The sequence below is a fragment of the Colias eurytheme genome, chromosome 21, assembly GCF_061535395.1.
Source record: "Colias eurytheme isolate Ceu_HAF_F1 chromosome 21, ilColEury1 Martin Lab GWU primary, whole genome shotgun sequence".
Classification (NCBI taxonomy): domain Eukaryota; kingdom Metazoa; phylum Arthropoda; class Insecta; order Lepidoptera; family Pieridae; genus Colias; species Colias eurytheme.
In genome coordinates, this window is record NC_143000.1 from 3,810,230 (window position 1) to 3,833,377 (window position 23,148).

Sequence of the window (23,148 nt, forward strand, 5' to 3'; positions counted from 1 at the left end):
ACTTTCAAGACATATTATATTACTAGACTTCTATAATAACTAGAAGTTAATTAACTTACCCTATGTCAAGTATTGATAACGTCTCATTATAAGGTTTCATAATAACAAAACATTACCTATACTATATTATTATTGTTCAATAGTTTACTTGAAAATGCTACGTTTAAGGAGTAAAAATTGGACTAATTTTAAGTAATATGTAAAAAATTTAGTTAAAAAGGTACCTGCTTTAGTTACTTCGGAGAGCATAAATAACTAGGGAAATGATTTTCAAAGCTTTTCTTCCGTAAACCTTGTACGCACTAGATTTAAATTGTTATATTAAACAAAAGGTATGTTTAAAACGTTTCACACATCTCTGTAAATGATGGTAGAGTGGTGGTAACGTTAACAATCTTCCGTCCCGTAGTTTACTGAGAAACTGCGACATCAGGCAAAGATTATTTTACTACGACTTGAAGTATAGTAGGTTCCCTTTTATATTAAGGTTTATAAAATAAGGTTTTAGTTTTAATAAAGGAATATTTAAAAATAATTACTTTTTAAAAGTCAATTGTGAATTAGGTACCTACTACAATTATTATATTTTGAAAGTACAGGGTGTAATCGTTAAGTTTGCACAGGCGATTATTCCGTAACTATTACAGATATCAAAAAACTTTAAACTGATATCGAAAGTACTTAACCTAATGAGTAAAATGGCCATAATAAATTTTTAAAAATAAAACGAGAAATATCTAAAAAAATAACTTTAAACCCTCCCATACATTTAGTATGAGATATGAATATCCCATGTACATTTAATATGAAAATTTTAGCTTTTTCTTTTTTTTTGGTTTTCTACTTTAGGTAATTACTTCGCAAATTTGAAAGAAACTGTAAAAAGAGCTCTTCATTGTACCTATTGCACAATGAGGGCGTCACTTCGAAAATCTGCTATGAATACAAAATGTATGGGAGCGTGTAGTGTAACATTTTTGGGCATTCCTCGTTTTATTTTTAAAAAATTATTATGGCCATTTTACTCATTAGGTTAAGTACTTTCGATATCAGTTTAAAGTTTTTTGATATCTGCAATAGTTACGGAATAATCGCTTTTGCACACTTAACGATTACACCCTGTATACTCAATTGACTTATAATTTCATTAAGCTGGTGGACGATATTATGGTTCTTGGTAATTACTAGTTTAGCCATATAATTACGAAAACTTATCAGTAAATGCTTATAAAATACTAAGCAACTTATAGTTTTCAGTTCAAAGTATCACATATTAATTTACCGAAAATCTCGTAAATACGCATTATATTTTACGCTTAATGCGTGAAAATCATTTATTTAGAAAATCACTCTTGTTCTCAAGATTCTTAAGATGATTAAGGCAAAGGTATAAGGCATAAAACCCCATGACAGATCTGCACCATACGACATTCTTTGATAATTGTTACAGCCTAGAAAAGTAAACTGTATAGATATGCATCAGAGCACATTTGTTTAGAACTAACGTATTCAGTTGGTTACCTTGTTAAAGGACAGGTAAGTCTTGTATTACGTAGTTATGGTTATTTTGTGTTTTATTATATTATACCATTTTTTTTAGTGGGAGTCGAGCACTGCTTCGGCACGAAATGGGTCAAGCTCGCACCGGGGAAGTTACCACACCCTCACAGGAAACCGGCGTGAAGTGGTGGCATATTAACAGTATGCCACCGCGTTTCGTACGGTGAGTGAGGGGTCCGGAGGCCCAAAAACAACAACCCCCAAATATGAACGCGGCATTATTAGGCAGAATACCCCAGGAGGGTACCGGCACCTGCGGTGCAGGAGAATCCCTCCCGCAGCGCCTGCGCTGCGGCAGCCCGTCGTATTCTGGGGCGGGCATAATTCCGCTCGGTCATGTGTCAAGGGGTTCGCAGAGCAAGCAAAAAAAATCACCCCCCTCCACTCTCACGGTGGACTTTTGTAACATACGGGGGCTGCACACTAACTTAAACGCCGTCCACTACCATCTTGAGACGGCTAAGCCGGCCTTGCTCTTCCTGACTGAGACTCAGATATCAACTCCGGCCGACGTATCTTATCTCACATACCCTGGTTTTAAGCTGGAGCATACTTTTGCACCGCGTGCCGGGGTATGCGCATACGTTAGGGAGGATATCTGTTGTCGACGTCTTGGCACCCTTGAAGGTGAGGATCTGTCTATTATCTGGCTGCATATTGACTGCGGTGACCACCCTCGCATCTATGCTTGCCTGTACAGATCCCACAGCGGGAATACTGGTACCGACCGATTATTTGAGCACATCCAAGAGATGATCGACACTTTGCTTGTACAGTTCCCTTCTGCAGAGCTCGTGGTTTTAGGCGATTTCAATGCCCACCACGTTGAATGGCTCGGGTCGCGTACAACTGACCACGCGGGACGAACTGTACACGATTTTGCTCTAGCCTATGGCCTAACACAGCTGGTCTCATCGCCTACGCGAATACCGGATGTGGAGGGCCATACTCCCTCTCTTTTGGATCTTCTGCTGACCACACATCCCGAGAACTATCAGGTCTCCATCGTGGCCCCACTGGGGTCATCAGACCATTGCCTGATACGGAGTATGGTGCCACTCATGGGCTCGAAACAGCAGACACCTGCAGCTCGACGCCGTGTGTGGCACTATAAGTCGGCAGACTGGGACGGAATGCGTGGTTTTTTCGCTTCCTACCCATGGGGGCCTGTTTGCTTCTCCTCGGAGGATCCCAACGCTTGTGCTGAGTCTATCACTGACGTGGTACTGCAGGGTATGGAACTATTTGTGCCATACTCTGTTGTGCCCGTTGGTGGTAGATCTAAGCCTTGGTTTGGACGTTCCTGTAACATGGCATCTCGTCAGAAACAGGAACTTTTTCAAGCCTGGGTTGCAGCAACGGCATGTCGCGATCCAAGCGTTGGTCTCATCAGGAAGAAGTACAACTCTGCCTCCAGATCCTACAAGAGAGAAATCGCTAGGGCTAAATCTAGTTATATTGGTGCACTTGGCGATAGACTAACGCGACTTCCTTCGGGAACACGGGCGTTTTGGTCCCTCGCCAAGGCCATCCAAGGTAACTTCTGTCGTTCATCCTTTCCACCTTTGCACAAGGACGAAGACTCTCTGGCCCATTCCGCTAAAGAGAAAGCTGAACTCTTGGGCGCTCTCTTTGCTAGGAACTCGACTCTTGATGACAGGGGAAAGACACCGCCGACCATCCCGCGGTGCAACCATTCAATGGCGGATATACGTTTTACACAACGTGCCGTTCGAAATGCTCTCTTTTCCCTTGACATCCATAAGTCGACAGGGCCGGATGGAGTCTCCCCTATTGTGCTTAGGACATGTGCTCCTGAGTTGGCACCGGTTGTAACGCGTCTTTTTCGGCTCTCTTACGCCAAAGGCATTGTTCCGAATTCGTGGAAGACTGCTCTTGTCCACCCAATCCCTAAAAAAGGCGATCGCTCAAATCCGTCTAACTACAGACCGATCGCCATCACTTCTTTACTCTCCAAAATAATGGAATCCATTATTAACTGCCAGCTCATGAGGTACCTGGAGGAGAACCAGCTGTTAAGCGACCGGCAATACGGTTTCCGTAGTGGTCGCTCGACTGGTGATCTTTTGGTGTACCTCACTCACAGATGGGCGGAGGCGGTTGAGAGTAAAGGGGAGGCATTGGCTGTAAGTTTGGATGTAGCGAAAGCCTTCGATCGGGTCTGGCACAGGGCACTTCTAGCGAAATTACCATCTTTCGGACTTCCTGCGAAGTTATGCGATTGGGTTGCCAGCTTCCTGGAAGAGAGGAGCATTAAGGTCGTTATCGACGGTTCTTGCTCTAAGCCTCTTCATGTGAATGCTGGTGTCCCACAAGGCTGCGTGCTATCTCCTACACTGTTTCTTCTGCATATCAATGATTTGTTACAAATCAGTAACATTCATTGCTATGCAGACGACAGTACGGGGGATGCTCTTTATCCCGGCCGTGCAAACACTTCAAAGGAAAGCCTTAATGAGAGCCGAAACAAACTTGTGTCTGAAGTCGAGTCTTCTCTTCAAGAAGTCTCGGATTGGGGCGAACTTAATCTTGTCGAGTTCAATCCCCAAAAGACACAGGTTTGCGCGTTCACCGCTAAAAAGACCCCATTTGTCGTAGAACCTCGGTTTAAGAGTACTCCCCTTAGTATATCGCCGAAAATCGGAATCCTCGGAGTTGAAATCTCGAGTGACGTTCAATTCCGCAGTCATTTGGAAGCGAAGGCTAAATTAGCCTCGAAAAAGCTTGGTGTGCTCAGTAGATCGAGACAGTACTTCAAGCCGGCCCACCGACTTCAGCTGTACAAGGCTCAGGTGCGACCGCATATGGAGTACTGTTCTCATCTCTGGGCCGGAGCTCCACAGTACCAACTCCTTCCTCTTGACCGCATCCAACGTCGAGCAGCTCGAATTGTCGATGACCGTAGGCTTTCCGATAGGCTCGATCCTCTGTCAGTGCGAAGAGACGTTGCGTCTCTCTGTATACTGTACAGAATCTACTATGGGGAGTGCTCTGAGGAATTGTTCCATCTACTACCAGCCGCACAGTTCCACCACCGGACCACACGCCGTAAAAATCTGTTCCATCCGCACCATCTGGATGGTTGGCGCTCCACCACTGTCCGCTTCACCCGCAACTTCCTTCCGCGTACGGTGAAACTGTGGAACAATTTGCCACCTGCGGTGTTTCCGAACAACTACGACATTGGGGCCTTCAAGAAAAGAGCTTATTTGTCCATAAAAGGCCGGCAAAGCACCTGCAACACTTCTAGTGTTGCAAGTGTTTATGGGCGGTGGTGACCACTTACCATCAGGTGGCCCACCTGCCCCTTTGCTTGCTCTGACATAAAAAAAAAAAAAAAAAAAAAAAAAAAAAAACCATTGTTCTTCTAGAAACCTCTATTAGATATATTTTCTTAATAACACGTAAATAATCATTGCATTCAAATAATATAAAATGGGGAATGGGTTGTATAAAATGTTTGTGAAAATTCATATGCATCATATGCATTATGCATCGTAAATTTTAGGGTTAAAACTTGCCAAATAATAAAATTTATAAATCTATTTCTTTCATGTAATTACTTCTTTGTAGTGTAATCAATTTAACAATTCTATATAATTTTATAATTATAGTTAAGTTATTCCTGTTAAATAACAAACCATGTTTTTCCGCCTCGTAGGTATATCGCCTTTCATGGCGATATTTTGTTAATCTTCAGCTTATTTACGAACACTAATTAATTCTTAGTATTCTTATTATTAAACCATAATAAACCACTTTGTGATGGCAGATAACTAAATCATGTAAACGTCAATCAATATCAATTAATTATCCTCATTAATTAATTATTATAATTAATCAATTTAGTACACCGTTCCATTAATTCATATTCTAAAAGGATTGATGTAATTTTGATTACACGTCATAGTAGATACATTCATATAGTACCTACTGCTACAGCTATAATAGACGTAGCATTTTTCTATTACTTTTTAGTAATTTAATATGTAAGCCAAATTAAAGTTAACATTTTATAAAGAATGGGCTTAGAACTTAAAAGTGATATACATTTTGATTTCTAACTAGATCGATATGGTCGCTTTTTGTATTGTGTTAATCCCTCTTATAACTAATAATATTGTCTTTTATGTGTTAAAGAAAATTATTTGCTAAGTTCAAGATATTAGAAAATGTAGAGTCGCGAGTGTATCATCACTGTTTATCATTTATTGTATCTACCTATAATGTAGATTAATATGGATTCTATAGGTATTTAAGGCTATTCGTCTAATCTGGATAGAAATACTGCCTGTTTCCTTTTCCTCTCCCAGTACATTTCTGAAAATTTTCATGAGCGGTGGTGATCGTTTACAATCCTTTAAAAACAAATAGAACCTATGATACACAACATTTAAGTCAAATTGCGTCGATATAGTTTTAGCGTAAGAAAACAAGGACAGGATATTATTAGGAATTATAAAGAATGGTTATTTTTATTGTGGTTCGCAATTGACGTGTTCTATGTAACTTCCCACAATTTTTATAATTAGCTGGAATGAGGGTCTTGAATCTTAAAAATGTGTTACAAACTATGCCGAATAAATTATTTTATTTTGCTGTTTTTGAAGTGAAACGTCTTTAGAGTTTAGGCGCAATATGAGTTCAATTTCAAAGTCGCGTCATGGCAACACCGTCACGTCATGCATCTTGCCATTATTTTGTATATTTTTTGTATCGCAAAAAATAATTTTCATTATTTCATTGAGTTGTCAGTCGTTCAGTCGTTTAAAAAACGACCAAACCGGCCGTTCACAAAACTTAATTAGGTACATTTTTAAATTTTAAACAATAAGGTGATAATTATATTATATTTTCCGATGAATTTCTCAACAAAACGTGTGCTTATTTGACAATAATTTACGATAAGTACCTACGTACTATTAAGTCGATTATAGGATTTGCCTTACACGTAGGTGAGATTTTATTGGAATAAACACAAAAAAATCGTACAATGTGCAAACAAACGTTTTAGATGACACTTTAACATGAGCGAAGTAGCGTCGTACAGGTACGTGAACTACTTGTCATAGACAAGTAGCTACCTAAAATATCGTGAGGTATTTCATGTACATATTTACCTTGGAAACGATTTGACAGAACTTGATGTAATTTTGCTTCGTGTAACTTTAACTATTGACCCGAAGATTAGTAGTTTAGTGAAAGTCTTCACAAAAATGGAGAGAATGCATGCAACGTCAGTTAGATATTATTTGAGAACATACCTACTAAATATTTTCTTTCATTGCAAAAACTAAATAAAACTAAGAGCACTTCAAATTAATCATAGAAAATATAGTCAAAGTATCTGCTTTTATCCTTTGAAAATATTATTATTACCCAGGACCATAATAACAATATGGACAGTGCTAGTCGTCCGCTAAACGGACGACTAATTTATTTTATTCATCCGTTTAGCGGACGACTAGACACTTACAAATTACAAATTGCAATGACAAATTAGTCGTCCGATTACCGGATGAATAAAATAATTTAATCGTCCGATAACATCTATTTATCTATATAGTTAGGTTATCGGGGTTTCTTTAGAGAACTGCCGCACGTATTATAGGTTTTTTGTGGGGGGAGGAGAGGGGGGAGGAGGGCACACGTAGGTATTTGATTTTTTTTTTGCGCGTCGACGGAGCCCCGCTTCGCGGGGCTCCTATTTCTGTGTAGTTTTTTTTTTAAGAAACCTAACCTAACCTAACCTAACGGCTAACCTAACCTAAACTTGATTTTTTTTTTGCGCGTCGACGGAGCCCCGCTTCGCGGGGCTCCTATCTCTGTGTAGTTTTTTTTTAAGAAACCTAACCTAACCTAACCTAACGGCTAACCTAACCTAAACTTGATTTTTTTTGCGCGTCGACGGAGCCCCGCGAAGCGGGGCTCCTATTTCTGTGTAGTTTTTTTTTTTAAGAAATCTAACCTAACCTAACCTAACGGCTAACCTAACCTAAACTTGATTTTTTTTTTGCGCGTCGACGGAGCCCCGCTTGGCGGGGCTCCTATTTCTGTGTAGTTTTTTTTTAAGAAACCTTACCTAACCTAACCTAACGGCTAACCTAACCTAAACTTGATTTTTTTGCGCGTCGACGGAGCCCCGCTTCGCGGGGCTCCTATTTCTGTGTAGTTTTTTTTTTAAGAAACCTAACCTAACCTAACCTAAAGGCTAACCTAACCTAAACCTAACCTAACGAATTGAGGGCGAATATCTCGCCATTTTTGATTTTAGAGAAAAGTTGTTCCTATAAAACATGCTTATATTAGGGTAATCTTTACGATAAAACAATAATAAATAGGTGTTATAATGACACCAACTCCATCAAAAATTTTCTAAGTCCTGCGCCCCCTTTGCTTTAGTCCAACCCAACTAGCTTTAGTGTTAAAAGGTTATCTAGTAATCCGAATAATCGGACGATTAAATTATTTTATTCATCCGGTAATCGGACGATTAAATTATTTTATTCATCCGGTAATCGGACGACTAATTTTCATTTCATTCATCCGTTTAGCGGACGACTAGACACTTCGTAACAATATTTTTCTAAATATTTCTTCTAAACATTTAAATCTAGTCTATGCTTATCACGTGCATACAACTATAGCATTGACCTTGGCTTAATTGTATTATAAAATATAGCATAGACTTAAAGTATCAGTTTTTCCTTGACCACTCGGGTCAGTTTTACTATATTCATAATAAACACGTATAGTACCTATATACATATTATGAAGCAAATGTTTGTACAACCACTTATTACAACGGTAATGATCATATATTTGGTTTTGCTATTATACAATATTGATCGTTTACACGTCATAGGTAACCGTTTATGTCATATTGATGATACTGATAACTATTTTTTTAAAACGGTAAAGGCGTTGAAGGTCAATGTTAAAATAGATATGGAATACGGTAAAATTATTAAACCATGAAAATTTTTCATTATTTTTCCTGGCTTAAATCGTTCGAATTTTTGAGCTTTTTGGCCTATATGAACCTACATGTGCCCTGGAAAAGAGCATTAAAATTAACAATTCAATTAAGAAAATCCTTCAAACCATTGAAAATTGTAATCAATTTGGTCCTCGATAATATTTACGACCAATTCAAGTAAAAAGTTACGAATAGAGCCGAATATATCGTTGCCTACCAAAATATAAATTACAAGAAGTGCAACCGAATTTAAAACCACTCCCTCCTGTCATTACTTCAAATCATTTTTGTGCTCGGTTTAAAAGGCAGAAACACTTAAATCTCCTGAATTCCTCCGCTCTGATATACCTCTTTACATTTTTCTATTACTATTTTATTCACTCTCAAGAGTAAACTTAGAGTTTGCGAACTTCTTCCATAAATTCTTACCATACAGCTTCATAATTTATTTTCCTGCTCTCACATAATATCTTGCTATATTAAGGTATATTACTAAACTATAAACCTTAAATACTATTGATTCAACACTTAGGTAATAATAAATATAATAACATATATCGCATGTCAATAATTATAAGGAGTAACTTAATACTATTGAATATCATTAACCTATAAGATTTCCTGATCAAAGGCCAAGTATGGCTGATATGTATAATTTATAATTAATTCGTTAATTGTTTTTAATTAAACTGCCTCTAAAATCTTACATTTTATGTGCCCAAAATTAGAGGAACAAATAATTAAAACTTGTTGATATATAACTTAACTTTTTCCCATTTTAATGACTATTTTCAAATAGTCTAGCCAGTTTTCGTCGCTTAGTACTTACTGCTCTGCGTAGCACCAGAAGCATACGGATTTATGTCGAATCTTGTTATCCTAAGTATATCTTTTATTGTATTTTTTTATTGTTGTGGTAACAGTATTTTTAATTGTTTTAACATCTTTCACACTCTAAACATTTGTGTATCCATAGAATAGGCTTATACATAGGACGTTATTAATTGTACTTGAACAATTTGTTTGTTATATTGTTGTATATGCTGTTTGGAAACTAATAAAATAAAATAAAATTCACATTCACATTCACATTCACATTGTTCGTTGTTCGTTGTTCGTTGTTCGTTGTTCGTTGTTCGTGTTTGTATTTGTGTTTGTGTTTGTGTTTGTGTTTGTGTATGTGTTTGTGTTTGTGTTTGAGTTTGTGTTTGTTTTGTGTTTGAATTTGAATTTGAATTTGTGTGTTTGTGTTTGTGTTTGTGTTTGTGTACGTTCACATTCACATTCACATTCACATTCACATTCACATTGTTCGTTGTTCGTTGTTCGTTGTTCGTTGTTCGTTGTTCGTTGTTCGTTGTTCGTTGTTCGTTGTTCGTTGTTCGTTGTTCGTTGTTCGTTGTTCGTTGTTCGTTGTTCGTTGTTCGTTGTTCGTTGTTCGTTGTTCGTTGTTCGTTGTTCGTTGTTCGTTGTTCGTTGTTCGTTGTTCGTTGTTCGTGTTTGTGTTTGTATTTGTGTTTGTGTTTGTGTTTGTGTTTGTGTTTGTGTATGTGTTTGTGTTTGTGTTTGAGTTTGTGTTTGTTTTGTGTTTGAATTTGAATTTGAATTTGTGTGTTTGTGTTTGTGTTTGTGTTTGTGTTTGTGTACGTTCACATTCACATTCACATTCACATTCACATTGTTCGTTGTTCGTTGTTCGTTGTTCGTTGTTCGTTGTTCGTTGTTCGTTGTTCGTTGTTCGTTGTTCGTTGTTCGTTGTTCGTTGTTCGTTGTTCGTTGTTCGTTGTTCGTTGTTCGTGTTTGTGTTTGTATTTGTGTTTGTGTTTGTGTTTGTGTATGTGTTTGTGTTTGTGTTTGAGTTTGTGTTTGTTTTGTGTTTGAATTTGAATTTGAATTTGTGTGTTTGTGTTTGTGTTTGTGTTTGTGTACGTTCACATTCACATTCACATTCACATTGTTCGTTGTTCGTTGTTCGTTGTTCGTGTTTGTGTTTGTGTTTGTGTTTGTGTTTGTGTTTGTGTTTGTGTTTGTGTTTGTGTTTGTGTTTGTGTTTGTGTTTGTGTTTGTGTTTGTGTTTGTGTTTGTGTTTGTGTTTGTGTTTGTGTTTGTGTTTGTGTTTGTGTTTGTGTTTGTGTTTGTGTTTGTGTATGTGTTTGTGTATGTGTTTGTGTTTGAGTTTGTGTTTGTTTTGTGTTTGAATTTGAATTTGTGTGTTTGTGTTTGTGTTTGTGTACGTTCACATTCACATTCACATTCACATTGTTCGTTGTTCGTTGTTCGTTGTTCGTTGTTCACTGTTCGTTGTTCGTTGTTCGTCGTTCGTTGTTCGTTGTTCGTTGTTCGTTGTTCGTGTTTGTGTTTGTGTTTGTGTTTGTGTTTGTGTTTGTGTTTGTGTTTGTGTTTGTGTTTGTGTATGTGTTTGTGTTTGTGTTTGAGTTTGAGTTTGTGTTTGTATTGTGTTTGAATTTGAATTTGAATTTGTGTGTTTGTGTTTGTGTTAGTGTTTGTGTTTGTGTATGTTCACATTCACATTCACATTCACATTCACATTCACATTCACATTCACATTCACATTGTTCATTGTTCGTTGTTAGTTGTTCCTTGTTAGTTGTTAGTTGTTAGTTAGGCCTTGTAGAGTTAGGGCGTGTAGTGTTAGAAGCTTGGCTCTACATGAGATCTGATAACTTTTTGACAGTGCGCGTCATATGGGCTCGTCTTGGCAACATTTTACATGAAAATGTTTTTGGTGGGATTTCATTTCAGTAACAGACAGACAGACAGAGTTACTTTCGCATTTATAATATTAGTATGGATTTAAATGAAATTACGATAATATGATAACTTGCCATAATTTTCGATACTCAATAAAAAAAAAGTGTGTGCGTGTAACCTTTACGCGCGATTGAAGTAAAACTTCTTTGGCGTTGACGACATATATCACTGAAATGATTAAATATTAACTTAAATAAATAAATATTATATTATAATTTAATTATATTTATTATTCATGTGCTTTACAAAGATTATTTAAATGTTATATTAATATTATTCATTCGAAACAGGTAATTGAATGTCATCATAATTTCTTACGTACGAAATTATAGGTTTGTGGTAACTATAATGTGAAACATAAATTTTACTCTCTAAATTTGCTACTTTTCTTGAAAATACAGCATCTATCGTTGTACCGAAACGCGTTGTTGAATGAAGTCGAGAAGTATTCATAGATAAATCAAATTTTTCTTCTAAAAAATCAATTAACGGCTGAGATTCCTGAGAGCGAAAATTAACATTAAAATCTCCAGTTAGAATCATCGGTAATTCATGATAATTACTATTTAAAAGTCGAGAACCTTCAATTGTGAAGTGAAGTAATTGCTGATGAATAAATTTTATGATATTTGTCAGGCTAGTATTTGTAGAAATATAAATAACAACGATAATCACAGGTTGGTCATTCGTATTAACACATCGAACCAAGGCGATGTCACCAATTTGTGAAACCTCATCGGAAATTTGTGATAATATAGTTGGTGAAATATTTTGAATTGGTGTTACATTGTTCAGTGTATCTGTAGATGAATGATATACAGCTACTCCACCAGCAGTTGAGTTGGGTCGTTTGTATTGGGTAACGCAATAAAAATTTTCAATAAGAATTTGTTCGTCATTTTTCATCCAAGTTTCGGAAAATAACAGCAATGTGGACCTTTTTAATACTTTATCATTCAGATCAGAAACATGAGCACGTAAACTTTGGCAGTTGAAGGAAAATAGTGTAATGTTACTCTCATTTACAAGGTTATATAATTCTTCCTATTGTGTTATTAGGCGAGAATTTGAAAGTCTTTCAAATTCACACTGTAAATCAACTATTCCCCCTGGACGCTTTCTTCCATGATAAAATTTGTTGTCATCGGTGTTTGAGACAATGAACAATCCATTTATATCAGTTACTCGTGATAATGCTTACATATAACAGCTGCTGACTGTGACTTTTATTGTATCCATAAACGATTTGATCAAAAGTACCACCTTGAGACTTATGTATTGTAAGCGCACAAGCAGATACTAATGGAAAGTGATTTCTCTTTGCAAATATTGTCTTATTTCTATTCATTGGTACAGATGACGATCTTCGTAAAATTGGGACTGCTGTTCTACTAATGTTTAGAGTTTGAATATGATGGGCAGCTTTTTTCCTAATTTTCTCTCCTATCTTACCAGGAAACTCAAGCCATAAGCGTATGATGTTATCACTGTCATCACGTTCAATATACACTAACTTTCCAACACAACCGTTGGCTAAGCCATCAGATACATCAATATTGGTTGTAATAATGTAAAATTTGTTAAGAACTAATATGATTTCATAAGGCAATCCTCCTGTATCAATAACTGACATTTTATGAAATTGTTGGCGTACATATGCTTCTTGTTCAACTGAATGACAACCTATATACATATCTGTTGCTATGGATACTACTTTGTCCTCAGCAATATTTAAAATAGATTGATTATAATCCGCAACATGTTTATTTTTATTTTTAATTTAAGTACTTATTTTAAAAGTAATAAATAAACAAGTATATTTAGAGATTTTCAAAAAATTTTGCAATTTAAAATAATGTTTTTAAAACTGTTGAATTTTTCATTCACCTTGCTATTCACAATTGATCCGTTTGAAAATTTGAAAATAAATAATCCTAATTGATTATGATATTTGCCACTAGCTGGCGTATAAGTCAAGAAGCGTGTAGTATATGACATATACTTACAACCAATCAGAATTATTATTTTTAAATGGCGGAAACTACACAGACTATAGTAAGCGTTACTTCCGTCAGAAAAAAAATCTGAGTTACTCCCTAGTCGCGCCTAAAGAAGTTTTACTTCAATAATAGCAATATTATAGGTAAATGAGAATGAATAACGGAGCAATCGTGTCAAACGTCGCTAACGTCAAATATAACAAAACAATTTCTAAATAATACACGAAGGTTACACTGAACCTTCAAATAAAATAGATCTACCCAAGTGGGTATTATATGAATACTTTAATTTTGTCATGATATGATATCCTTCTAATATTATAAATGCGAAAGTTCGTGAGTATCATGTAAGGATGTTTGTTACTCTTTCACACAAATAAAGACAAAACAATGGAATTTGGCACACACATAGAACTTGGTAACTTGGATTATCGCTTATGAGAGCTTTTATCCTGGAAATCCCACAGGAACGGAAACTATGCGTGTTTGTCTTTGAAAAAGCGGGCGAAGCCGCGGGTGTTAAGCTAGTAGGATATAATATCTAGACATACAATTTGTGTATACAACGACGGCACATATTAATTAACATGGTAATCATGTTTTAAAACAACGTAGTTAAAATAAAATTTATTTATTTTATATTAATTCAATATTAAATTGAAAATAAAATTGTGTCAGATATTATTGCTTCCTAGTTGATGTCACATGTTTATGCTTTTTGTGTGGAATCAACGCAAAATACAGAAATATAAAATTGTGTCAGATATTATTGACACCTAGTTGGTGTCACATATTTATGCTTTGTGTGAGGAATCGAAGCAAAATACAGAAATATGAAATTGTGTCAGATATTATTGCTTCCTAGTTGATGTCACATATTTATGCTTTTTGTGAGGAATCGATGCAAAATACAGAAATATGAAATTGTGTCAGATGTTATTGCCACCTAGTTGGTGTCACATATTTATGCTTTGTGTGAGGAATCGATGAAAAATACAGAAATATGAAATTGTGTCAGATATTATTGCTTCCTAGTTGAGGTCACATATTTATGCTTTGTGTGAGGAATCGATGAAAAATACAGAAATATGAAATTGTGTCAGATATTATTGCTTCCTAGTTGAGGTCACATATTTATGCTTTTTGTGAGGAATCGATGCAAAATACAGAAATATGAAATTGTGTCAGATATTATTGCCACCTAGTTGGTGTCACATATTTATGCTTTGTGTGAGGAATCGATGAAAAATACAGAAATATGAAATTGTGTCAGATATTATTGCTTCCTAGTTGAGGTCACATATTTATGCTTTGTGTGAGGAATCGATGAAAAATACAGAAATATGAAATTGTGTCAGATATTATTGCTTCCTAGTTGAGGTCACATATTTATGCTTTTTGTGAGGAATCGATGCAAAATACAGAAATATGAAATTGTGTCAGATATTATTGCCACCTAGTTGATGTCACATATTTATGCCGTGAACGGGAACTATGCGGTATTTCTGTGAAAACGCAGGCGAAGCCGCGGGCGGAAAGCTAGTGTCACATATTTATGCTTTTTGTGAGGAATCAATTATATTTTACAATACAGAAATATAAAATTGTGTCAGATATTATTGCCTCCTAGGTTACGTCACATATTTATGCTTCGAGAGGTTGTCACAATTATTTGCTCTACATTTTCGTCATATAATTTTGATGCCACTTTATAATGCTGCTTACTAATGTCAGATATTTTTGCTGTATACGGGCAGACAGATATTATTGAATTTGTTCTAGTGACAGATATTTTTGCACATCGCCCCCTAGGCATATATTATTGCTCGTGATTTTAAAAATTCTTTCACCATTCGAAAGCTACATTATCCACGAGTAACATAGGCTAGGTTTTATCCCGGAAATCCCACGGGAACGGGAACTATGCGAGTTTTTCTTTGAAAACGCGGGCGAAGCCGCAGGCGTAAAGCTAGTACTATTATAAAGGCGAAAGTTTGTAAGGATTTATGGATGTATGGATGTATGGATGTTTGTTACTCTTTCACGTAAAAACTACTGAACCGATTACAATGAAATTTAGCACACATATAGAGGGTAACTTGGATTAACACATAGGATAGGTTTTATCCCGGAAATCCCACGGGAACGGGAACTATGCGGGTTTTCCTTTGAAAACGCGGGCGAAGCCGCGGGTGGAAATCTAGTTTAATATATATGACTTAGATTCGACAACTTTAATTTTTTTCATTCCCACTTTTACCCACTTTTTTATATATAGGTAGGTATAATAAATGGATGAACCGATTTTGATACACTTTATCTAAGAACCAGCGTCGGAAAATATACAAAAAACCGCATCTTATTCGGATTACCTGTTAGCGAGCTACGGTGGAACAAACAGATACACACACACAGACACACATAGCGGTCAAACACTTATCACTCATCTTTTTGCGTCGGGGCTTAAAAATATATGTAATACGACATAATTTAAAGGACATTTTATGTATAAAATTTACCTAAAAATAAGCATAATTTTAATTTGCCCCTCCCCCCCTACTACCTCAGCTTACCCCCTCACCCCCACCCCCACCACCAGAAATAACTGTAGCGTATAACAGATAACTTACGTTTTATCGTACACTGTATAATAGAATAGAATGCCTTAGCAAATGTTCGCCGTGAATACTTAAATGGTCATAACTTTTTTATTTATAAACTGATTGACATGAAATAAACACTAAATGTTAAATGAAGATTACCAAAATATATTAGTGAAAACCGCATTTAAATCGGATAAGCCGTTTCTGAGATTAGCGTGTTCAAACATACAGACAAACAGACAAACGGACAAACAGACAAACAGACAAAAAAAATTTTAACGACAGTTTTGGGTTTGGGATCGATTTAGTAATAACCCCTGCTAAATTTTTTTTACATATTTTCATTGTACAGACACCACTTTTCTAGAATTTTATTATATGTATTGATGATGTTATTTACTGTAATGCTGTATGATTACGAAGAAATAAATAAATAAATAAAAGATGGGTCTTTATTATATTGCTTCATACCATATAATTCATAAACTCAAAACTCAAACTCAAACATTTATTTATTCAATTAGACTTCTTCGAGAAGCACTTTTGAAACGTCAATACATATTTTAACATTTACCACCGATTCGGAAAGCAGTATCTATGGAGAAGAATCGGCAAGAAACTCCATAGTTGCTCTTTTAAATCATTTCAGTATTACAATTTAATTTTACAAAATATGTAAGTAACTGTACGTATATATCATAATATGCCAAAGAACTGTCCTGTGGTTTTTACGCGACAACCCTCCATGGGTTTTTATCTTCCATATATTCCTTAAATAAAGAATGTTCCTGCACCTATGTATACTAGCTGTCGCCCATTTACTAAATGGTAAATCCTTGGTAATATTTAAAGATTTAACTTTAAATATTTTTTCAAATTCAATGTACTAAATTAAAAAGATTATTAAACATTTCTCAAGGACTATTAGGAAAGGATTGATCATTTAGTACGGGCAGGTTTTTATTAATATTATTCCTAAATTTATTAATGCCTTTTTTAGTTATAGGCCTAACATTAATCCTTTTAAATGTAGGTATGCAATCCCATTCAAAAACTACTTTCTGGCCACAGTGATCCGAAGTCAATGTATTGAGAATATTTTTCTCTAAACAGATGCAGTCACAGTATATATTATCAATACAGGTTGCAGAAGTAGGTGTAATTCGTGTGGGTTCGTTAAAAAGTTTATATAGATTAAATGACTGAAATAAATTAACAATTCGTGTAGCCGTTTGTGATTGTAAAAGTAAATCAATATTAAAATCACCACATACTATAACTTTTTTTTTACTCCTGCTTAGACGCTTTAATATTTCTTCCATGACTGTCTCAAACATATTATAGTCACTGGAAGGGGGTCTATAAACGCAAACAATAATATAACGCTCCAGCTAACAACGAACACGAACACGAACACGAACACGAACACGAACACGAACACGAACACGAACACGAACACGAACACGAACACGAACACGAACAACGAACAACGAACAACGAACAACGAACAACGAACAACGAACAACGAACAACGAACAACGAACAACGAACAACGAACAACGAACAACGAACAACGAACAACGAACAACGAACAACGAACAACGAACAACGAACAATGTGAATGTGAATGTGAATGTGAATGTGAATGTGAATGTGAATGTGAACATACACAAACACAAACACAAACACACAAATTCAAATTCAAATTGAAACACAAAACAAACACGAACACGAACACGAACACGAACACGAACACGAACACGAACACGAACACGAACACGAACAACGAACAACGAACAACGAACAACGAACAACGAACAACGAACAACGAACAACGAACAACGAACAATGTGGATGTGAATGTGAATGTGAATGTGAACATACACAAACACAAACACACAAATTCAAATTCAAATTGAAACACAAAACAAACACGAACACGAACACGAACACGAACACGAACACGAACACGAACACGAACACGAACACGAACACGAACACGAACACGAACACGAACACGAACACGAACACGAACACGAACAACGAACAACGAACAACGAACAACGAACAACGAACAACGAACAACGAACAACGAACAACGAACAACGAACAACGAACAACGAACAACGAACAACGAACAACGAACAACGAACAACGAACAACGAACAACGAACAACGAACAACGAACAACGAACAATGTGAATGTGAATGTGAATGTGAATGTGAATGTGAATGTGAATGTGAATGTGAATGTGAATGTGAACATACACAAACACAAACACAAACACACAAATTCAAATTCAAATTGAAACACAAAACAAACACGAACACGAACACGAACACGAACACGAACACGAACACGAACACGAACACGAACACGAACACGAACACGAACACGAACAACGAACAACGAACAACGAACAACGAACAACGAACAACGAACAACGAACAACGAACAACGAACAATGTGGATGTGAATGTGAATGTGAATGTGAACATACACAAACACAAACACACAAATTCAAATTCAAATTGAAACACAAAACAAACACGAACACGAACACGAACACGAACACGAACACGAACACGAACACGAACACGAACACGAACACGAACACGAACACGAACACGAACACGAACACGAACAACGAACAACGAACAACGAACAACGAACAACGAACAACGAACAACGAACAACGAACAACGAACAACGAACAACGAACAACGAACAACGAACAACGAACAACGAACAACGAACAACGAACAACGAACAACGAACAACGAACAACGAACAACGAACAACGAACAACGAACAACGAACAACGAACAACGAACAACGAACAACGAACAACGAACAACGAACAACGAACAACGAACAACGAACAACGAACAACGAACAACGAACAACGAACAACGAACAACGAACAACGAACAACGAACAACGAACAACGAACAACGAACAACGAACAACGAACAACGAACAACGAACAACGAACAATGTGAATGTGAATGTGAATGTGAATGTGAATGTGAATGTGAATGTGAACATACACAAACACAAACACAAACACACAAATTCAAATTCAAATTGAAACACAAACACGAACACGAACACGAACACGAACACGAACACGAACACGAACACGAACAACGAACAACGAACAACGAACAACGAACAACGAACAACGAACAACGAACAACGAACAACGAACAACGAACAACGAACAACGAACAACGAACAACGAACAACGAACACGAACACGAACACGAACACAAACACAACTCGAATTCGAAAACGAACACGAACCAAACGTGTGGATGGCTGTTTGTGTTGGAATGTGAATGTGAATGTTGAATGTGAAATTGAATGTGAATGTGAATGTGAATGTGAATGTGAATGTGAATGTGAATGTGAATGTGAATGTGAATGTGAATGTGAATGTGAATGTGAATGTGAATGTGAATGTGAATGTGAAAATTCACATTCACATTCACATTCACATTCACATTCACATTCACATTCAATTTCACATTCAACATTCACATTCACATTCCAACACAAACAGCCATCCACACGTTTGGTTCGTGTTCGTGTTCGAATTCGAGTTGTGTTTGTGTTCGTGTTCGTTGTTCGTGTTCGTTGTTCATTGTTCGTTGCTCGTTGTTCGTTGTTCGTTGTTCGTTGTTCGTTGTTCGTGTTCGTGTTCGTGTTCGTGTTCGTTGTTCGTTGTTCGTTGTTCGTTGTTCGATGTTCGTTGTTCGTTGTTCGTTGTTCGTGTTCGTGTTCGTGTTCGTGTTCGTGTTCGTGTTCGTGTTCGTGTTCGTGTTCGTGTTCGTGTTCGTGTTCGTTTTCGTGTTCGTGTTCGTGTTCGTGTTCGTGTCAAACTCGAACTCAAACTCAAATTCAAACTCAAACTCAAATTCAAACTCAAACTCAAACTCAAACGCAAACAAACAAAAACTCAAACTCAAACAAACACAAACTCAAACTCAAACAAACACAAACTCAAACTCAAACACATACACAAACAAACACAAACATAAACACAAACTCAGACACAAACACAAACACAACACACTGTGTTGTGTGCTTTTGCATTTGTATTTATTTATAAGCAATAAAGAATTTTCATTCATTCATTCATTCATTCATTCAAACCCAAACTCAAATTCAAACAAACTCAAACTCAAACAAACACAAACACGAACACAAACTCAAATTCAATGCGGTTTTACCCGCATTGCTCCGCTCCTGTTGGTCTTAGCCAGATGATAATATAATATGGTCCTATCCTTCCTCGGTAATTGGCCTATCTAAAACCCAAAGAATTTTTCAAATCGGACCTGTAGTTCCCAAGATTAGCGCGTTTAAACAAACAAACAAACTCTTCAGCTTTATAATATTAAGTATAGATTATTTTACGTCCAAAATATGAGGATCAGCTCTAGGAGATAATAGATAATAAATGAAACGAAAAAATTATATTTCCATGAGTTACTTTATTAAATAATTTCATTTACAACCAATATTGAACGCAGTAACATTTCATCACATTATCGTACAATACACATAGATATAAAGAAGACAATGGCTATAGACACGTATCTAGGGTATATTATGAAGATTTAGAAGACTTTATAATTATATTCATAATACATTAAGAAATACGATTACAGATCGCTAATAAAATTAAATAAAACAAAAACCAGTCAATAAGGAATTCGATATATTAGGTACCTAACAGATATGTTTGATCGTTTATAAAGCAACAACTTACAGTGTAACAAAAATCATACAATAACAGTCTGATCACACGAATATTACAAATTAAATAATAATAATAATGTATACGCAATCTAATTATTTACATGTTAGCTAACTAAATAACAATCAACCTAATATTACAGTGATAATCCCGTCTCTATTTCATCTAAATACTGATTGGCTGAAGTCAGCTCAACATCTAACCACATAAACAATTTCCTAATAAAATTATCAGCTAAATAAATAATGTCCAAGCCTTGTTGTTTCATGGTAAAGTCAAGCCAAGTTTAATATAAGTAAGATCTATTTGGAATGCATGCATTTTATGTAAACAAATCAGCGATGCTAATGACTTGGCATAGACTAACAATAGTGCCGTTTTACTAAGTTAAAAATGGATATAATATTGTTGTATATCAAAAACTAGAAAAGTCAAAAATGTATAGCCTCACAAATGTATAGCAATGTATAAATGGTTGAGCAGTGTAATAATACCACATCTAATACGTTTTTGTAGACAAATGCTCAGCTTATTAGGTCTATTAGTCGTATTTATTGCTGTTTACAAGAATTCAGTAGTTTTATTAGTCGATAACAGTATAATGTAGACAAATAGTTGTTATTACATAACGATTCCAAGCACGTCACATATCTACTCACAATAAAACACGTACACTCAAAAGTTCAAACATTCACTTTACACCATAGACAATAAATAGGTATGACCGCCATATTGCACTAACATACGTTTTTAAATACAATTAAAATGACTAACAGTAATATAAGACAGACCGACATTATCGTTGAAAGGAATAATCCACGCACGTTAAACACTTGTCAATTTGTATATCTATTTCCTTTTTATATCTCAACAATACATCGTCAAACATCTACACGAATTAAAAAATCACAATCCAAGTCAAGTCGTATCTCCCAAGATGGCGGTGCTGTCACGTTGACGTATCTCGCAAGATGGCGGCCTGTCATTAAGACACCTGTCAATGTCACACGTCACACGTCCATGGCGCGTCTACTCGATGACGGTGTGCGCGGCGCGCTGGCGGCAGAAGACGGCGCAGAGCGCGGGCAGCGCCGCGCCGAGCAGCCCGGCGGCCGCGGCGGGCGGCTGTTATGCGAACGACTCCTTCGTGGGGCTGAGCGGCTTCGAGCCGGAGCCGGCGCTCGAGCGGCTGTGCCGGCCCTCCGAGCTGGTGGACCTTGGGAAATGGAAAATAAATAATGATTTCGCGAAATAATTATAAACGCTTACAGGATTTCGAAAATTTGTGTGGAATTATTTTTCATGAATTTATATCACTTGATAAAATACTAAATAAACGATCGATATTTTTGTTTATTTTTATTTCCTTATTCTATTCCTATATTATTTTAGTCGACTTAAAGTCACACTCATATTATTACTATATGTGTGAGGGTAATGTGAGGGTAATTACTTATGCGAGTCCTGGTGCAAGCTGGTGCGCGAGGGCGCGGAGGGGCTCAGCTTGTGGTTGGCCAGGAACGTGCCGATCGACTCGTCCGAGCTGTAGCTATCGTTCTCACTGGAAATATGCAATACATATTAGCGTAATTCTATTGTAAATTATGACATGTTACATTGAAATAATGTAAATACCAGTAGGGAAAGAATGCAATGTGTAATCAGAGAGAATATTGGATTGTAAAGAAACGTAAAGCAATTGAATAGTATCACAAAATTACATAACACGCTATCACACGCATTTATTGCTAAATTAAAAAATCGTATCTTCCTAGAAAAATAACTAAAAACTAATTTAGTATTCAAAATGTGTAAATTGAATTAGATTAATTTTAGTTAACTAACACGATTATACAGATACCTAGTACAAACACCAACTCACCTATCAGTGTCCCTAGAGTCGCCCGGACTAGAGAGATCTCCAGCTATCGCCTCCTGCAGCGCTGTAGCGCGGCGTGCAGCGAGCCTCGCTTCGTCTCTTGCAGCCGCCGCTTCCGCTGCAGCCGCTTGAGCCGCTGATTCAGCAGCGCTCTTGAGCCGCAGCGCCTCGCTCAGTTTCGAGTTTAGGGAAGTGTTCTCTTCTTTGAGCTCCCTGTTGATACAATAATTAGTAAGTTTATTATAGCAAAAAGTATTTATAAGAAATAATATATAATCACGATTTACAACATACAGGATTAGACAGCATCATGAAGTTAAATACATATAACGTATATGCACTAGCAGTTAGCTAATAGTAAGCAAAATGCTAATGGTGCATTTTGTTAGACATTCACAACCAAATCTTTCTAATTTTTTTTTAAAGAAGTCAATTGAAACACATTAATTGAAACTCGCGTCTTTCACCTCTTTCGTCTCGTTTCAATCCGGCTCTGTGGTTGAATTTTTATATTTTTTAAGTGTTCTCATTTATAAAGCATTTGAATGCTAATATATAGGAACTTATA

The 23,148-nt window shown here is 36.3% G+C and overlaps 1 protein-coding gene across 2 annotated transcripts in view; it reads right to left on the reverse strand.

The window, feature by feature from the left end:
• Nucleotides 1–20,415: 20,415 nt before the first annotated feature.
• Nucleotides 20,416–23,148, reverse strand: part of Mhcl (Myosin heavy chain-like) — a 156,177-nt gene continuing 153,444 nt past the window's right edge. For both annotated transcript variants that reach the window (XM_090114166.1, XM_090114167.1), the window contains 3 exons: nt 22,584–22,793; nt 22,155–22,262; nt 20,416–21,917 (listed from right to left, as the gene is read on the reverse strand). In XM_090114166.1, the coding sequence (XP_089970292.1) occupies nt 21,830–21,917; nt 22,155–22,262; nt 22,584–22,793 (406 nt within the window). In that variant the 3' untranslated portion in view covers nt 20,416–21,829. The remainder of the gene's footprint in view (nt 21,918–22,154; nt 22,263–22,583; nt 22,794–23,148) is intronic.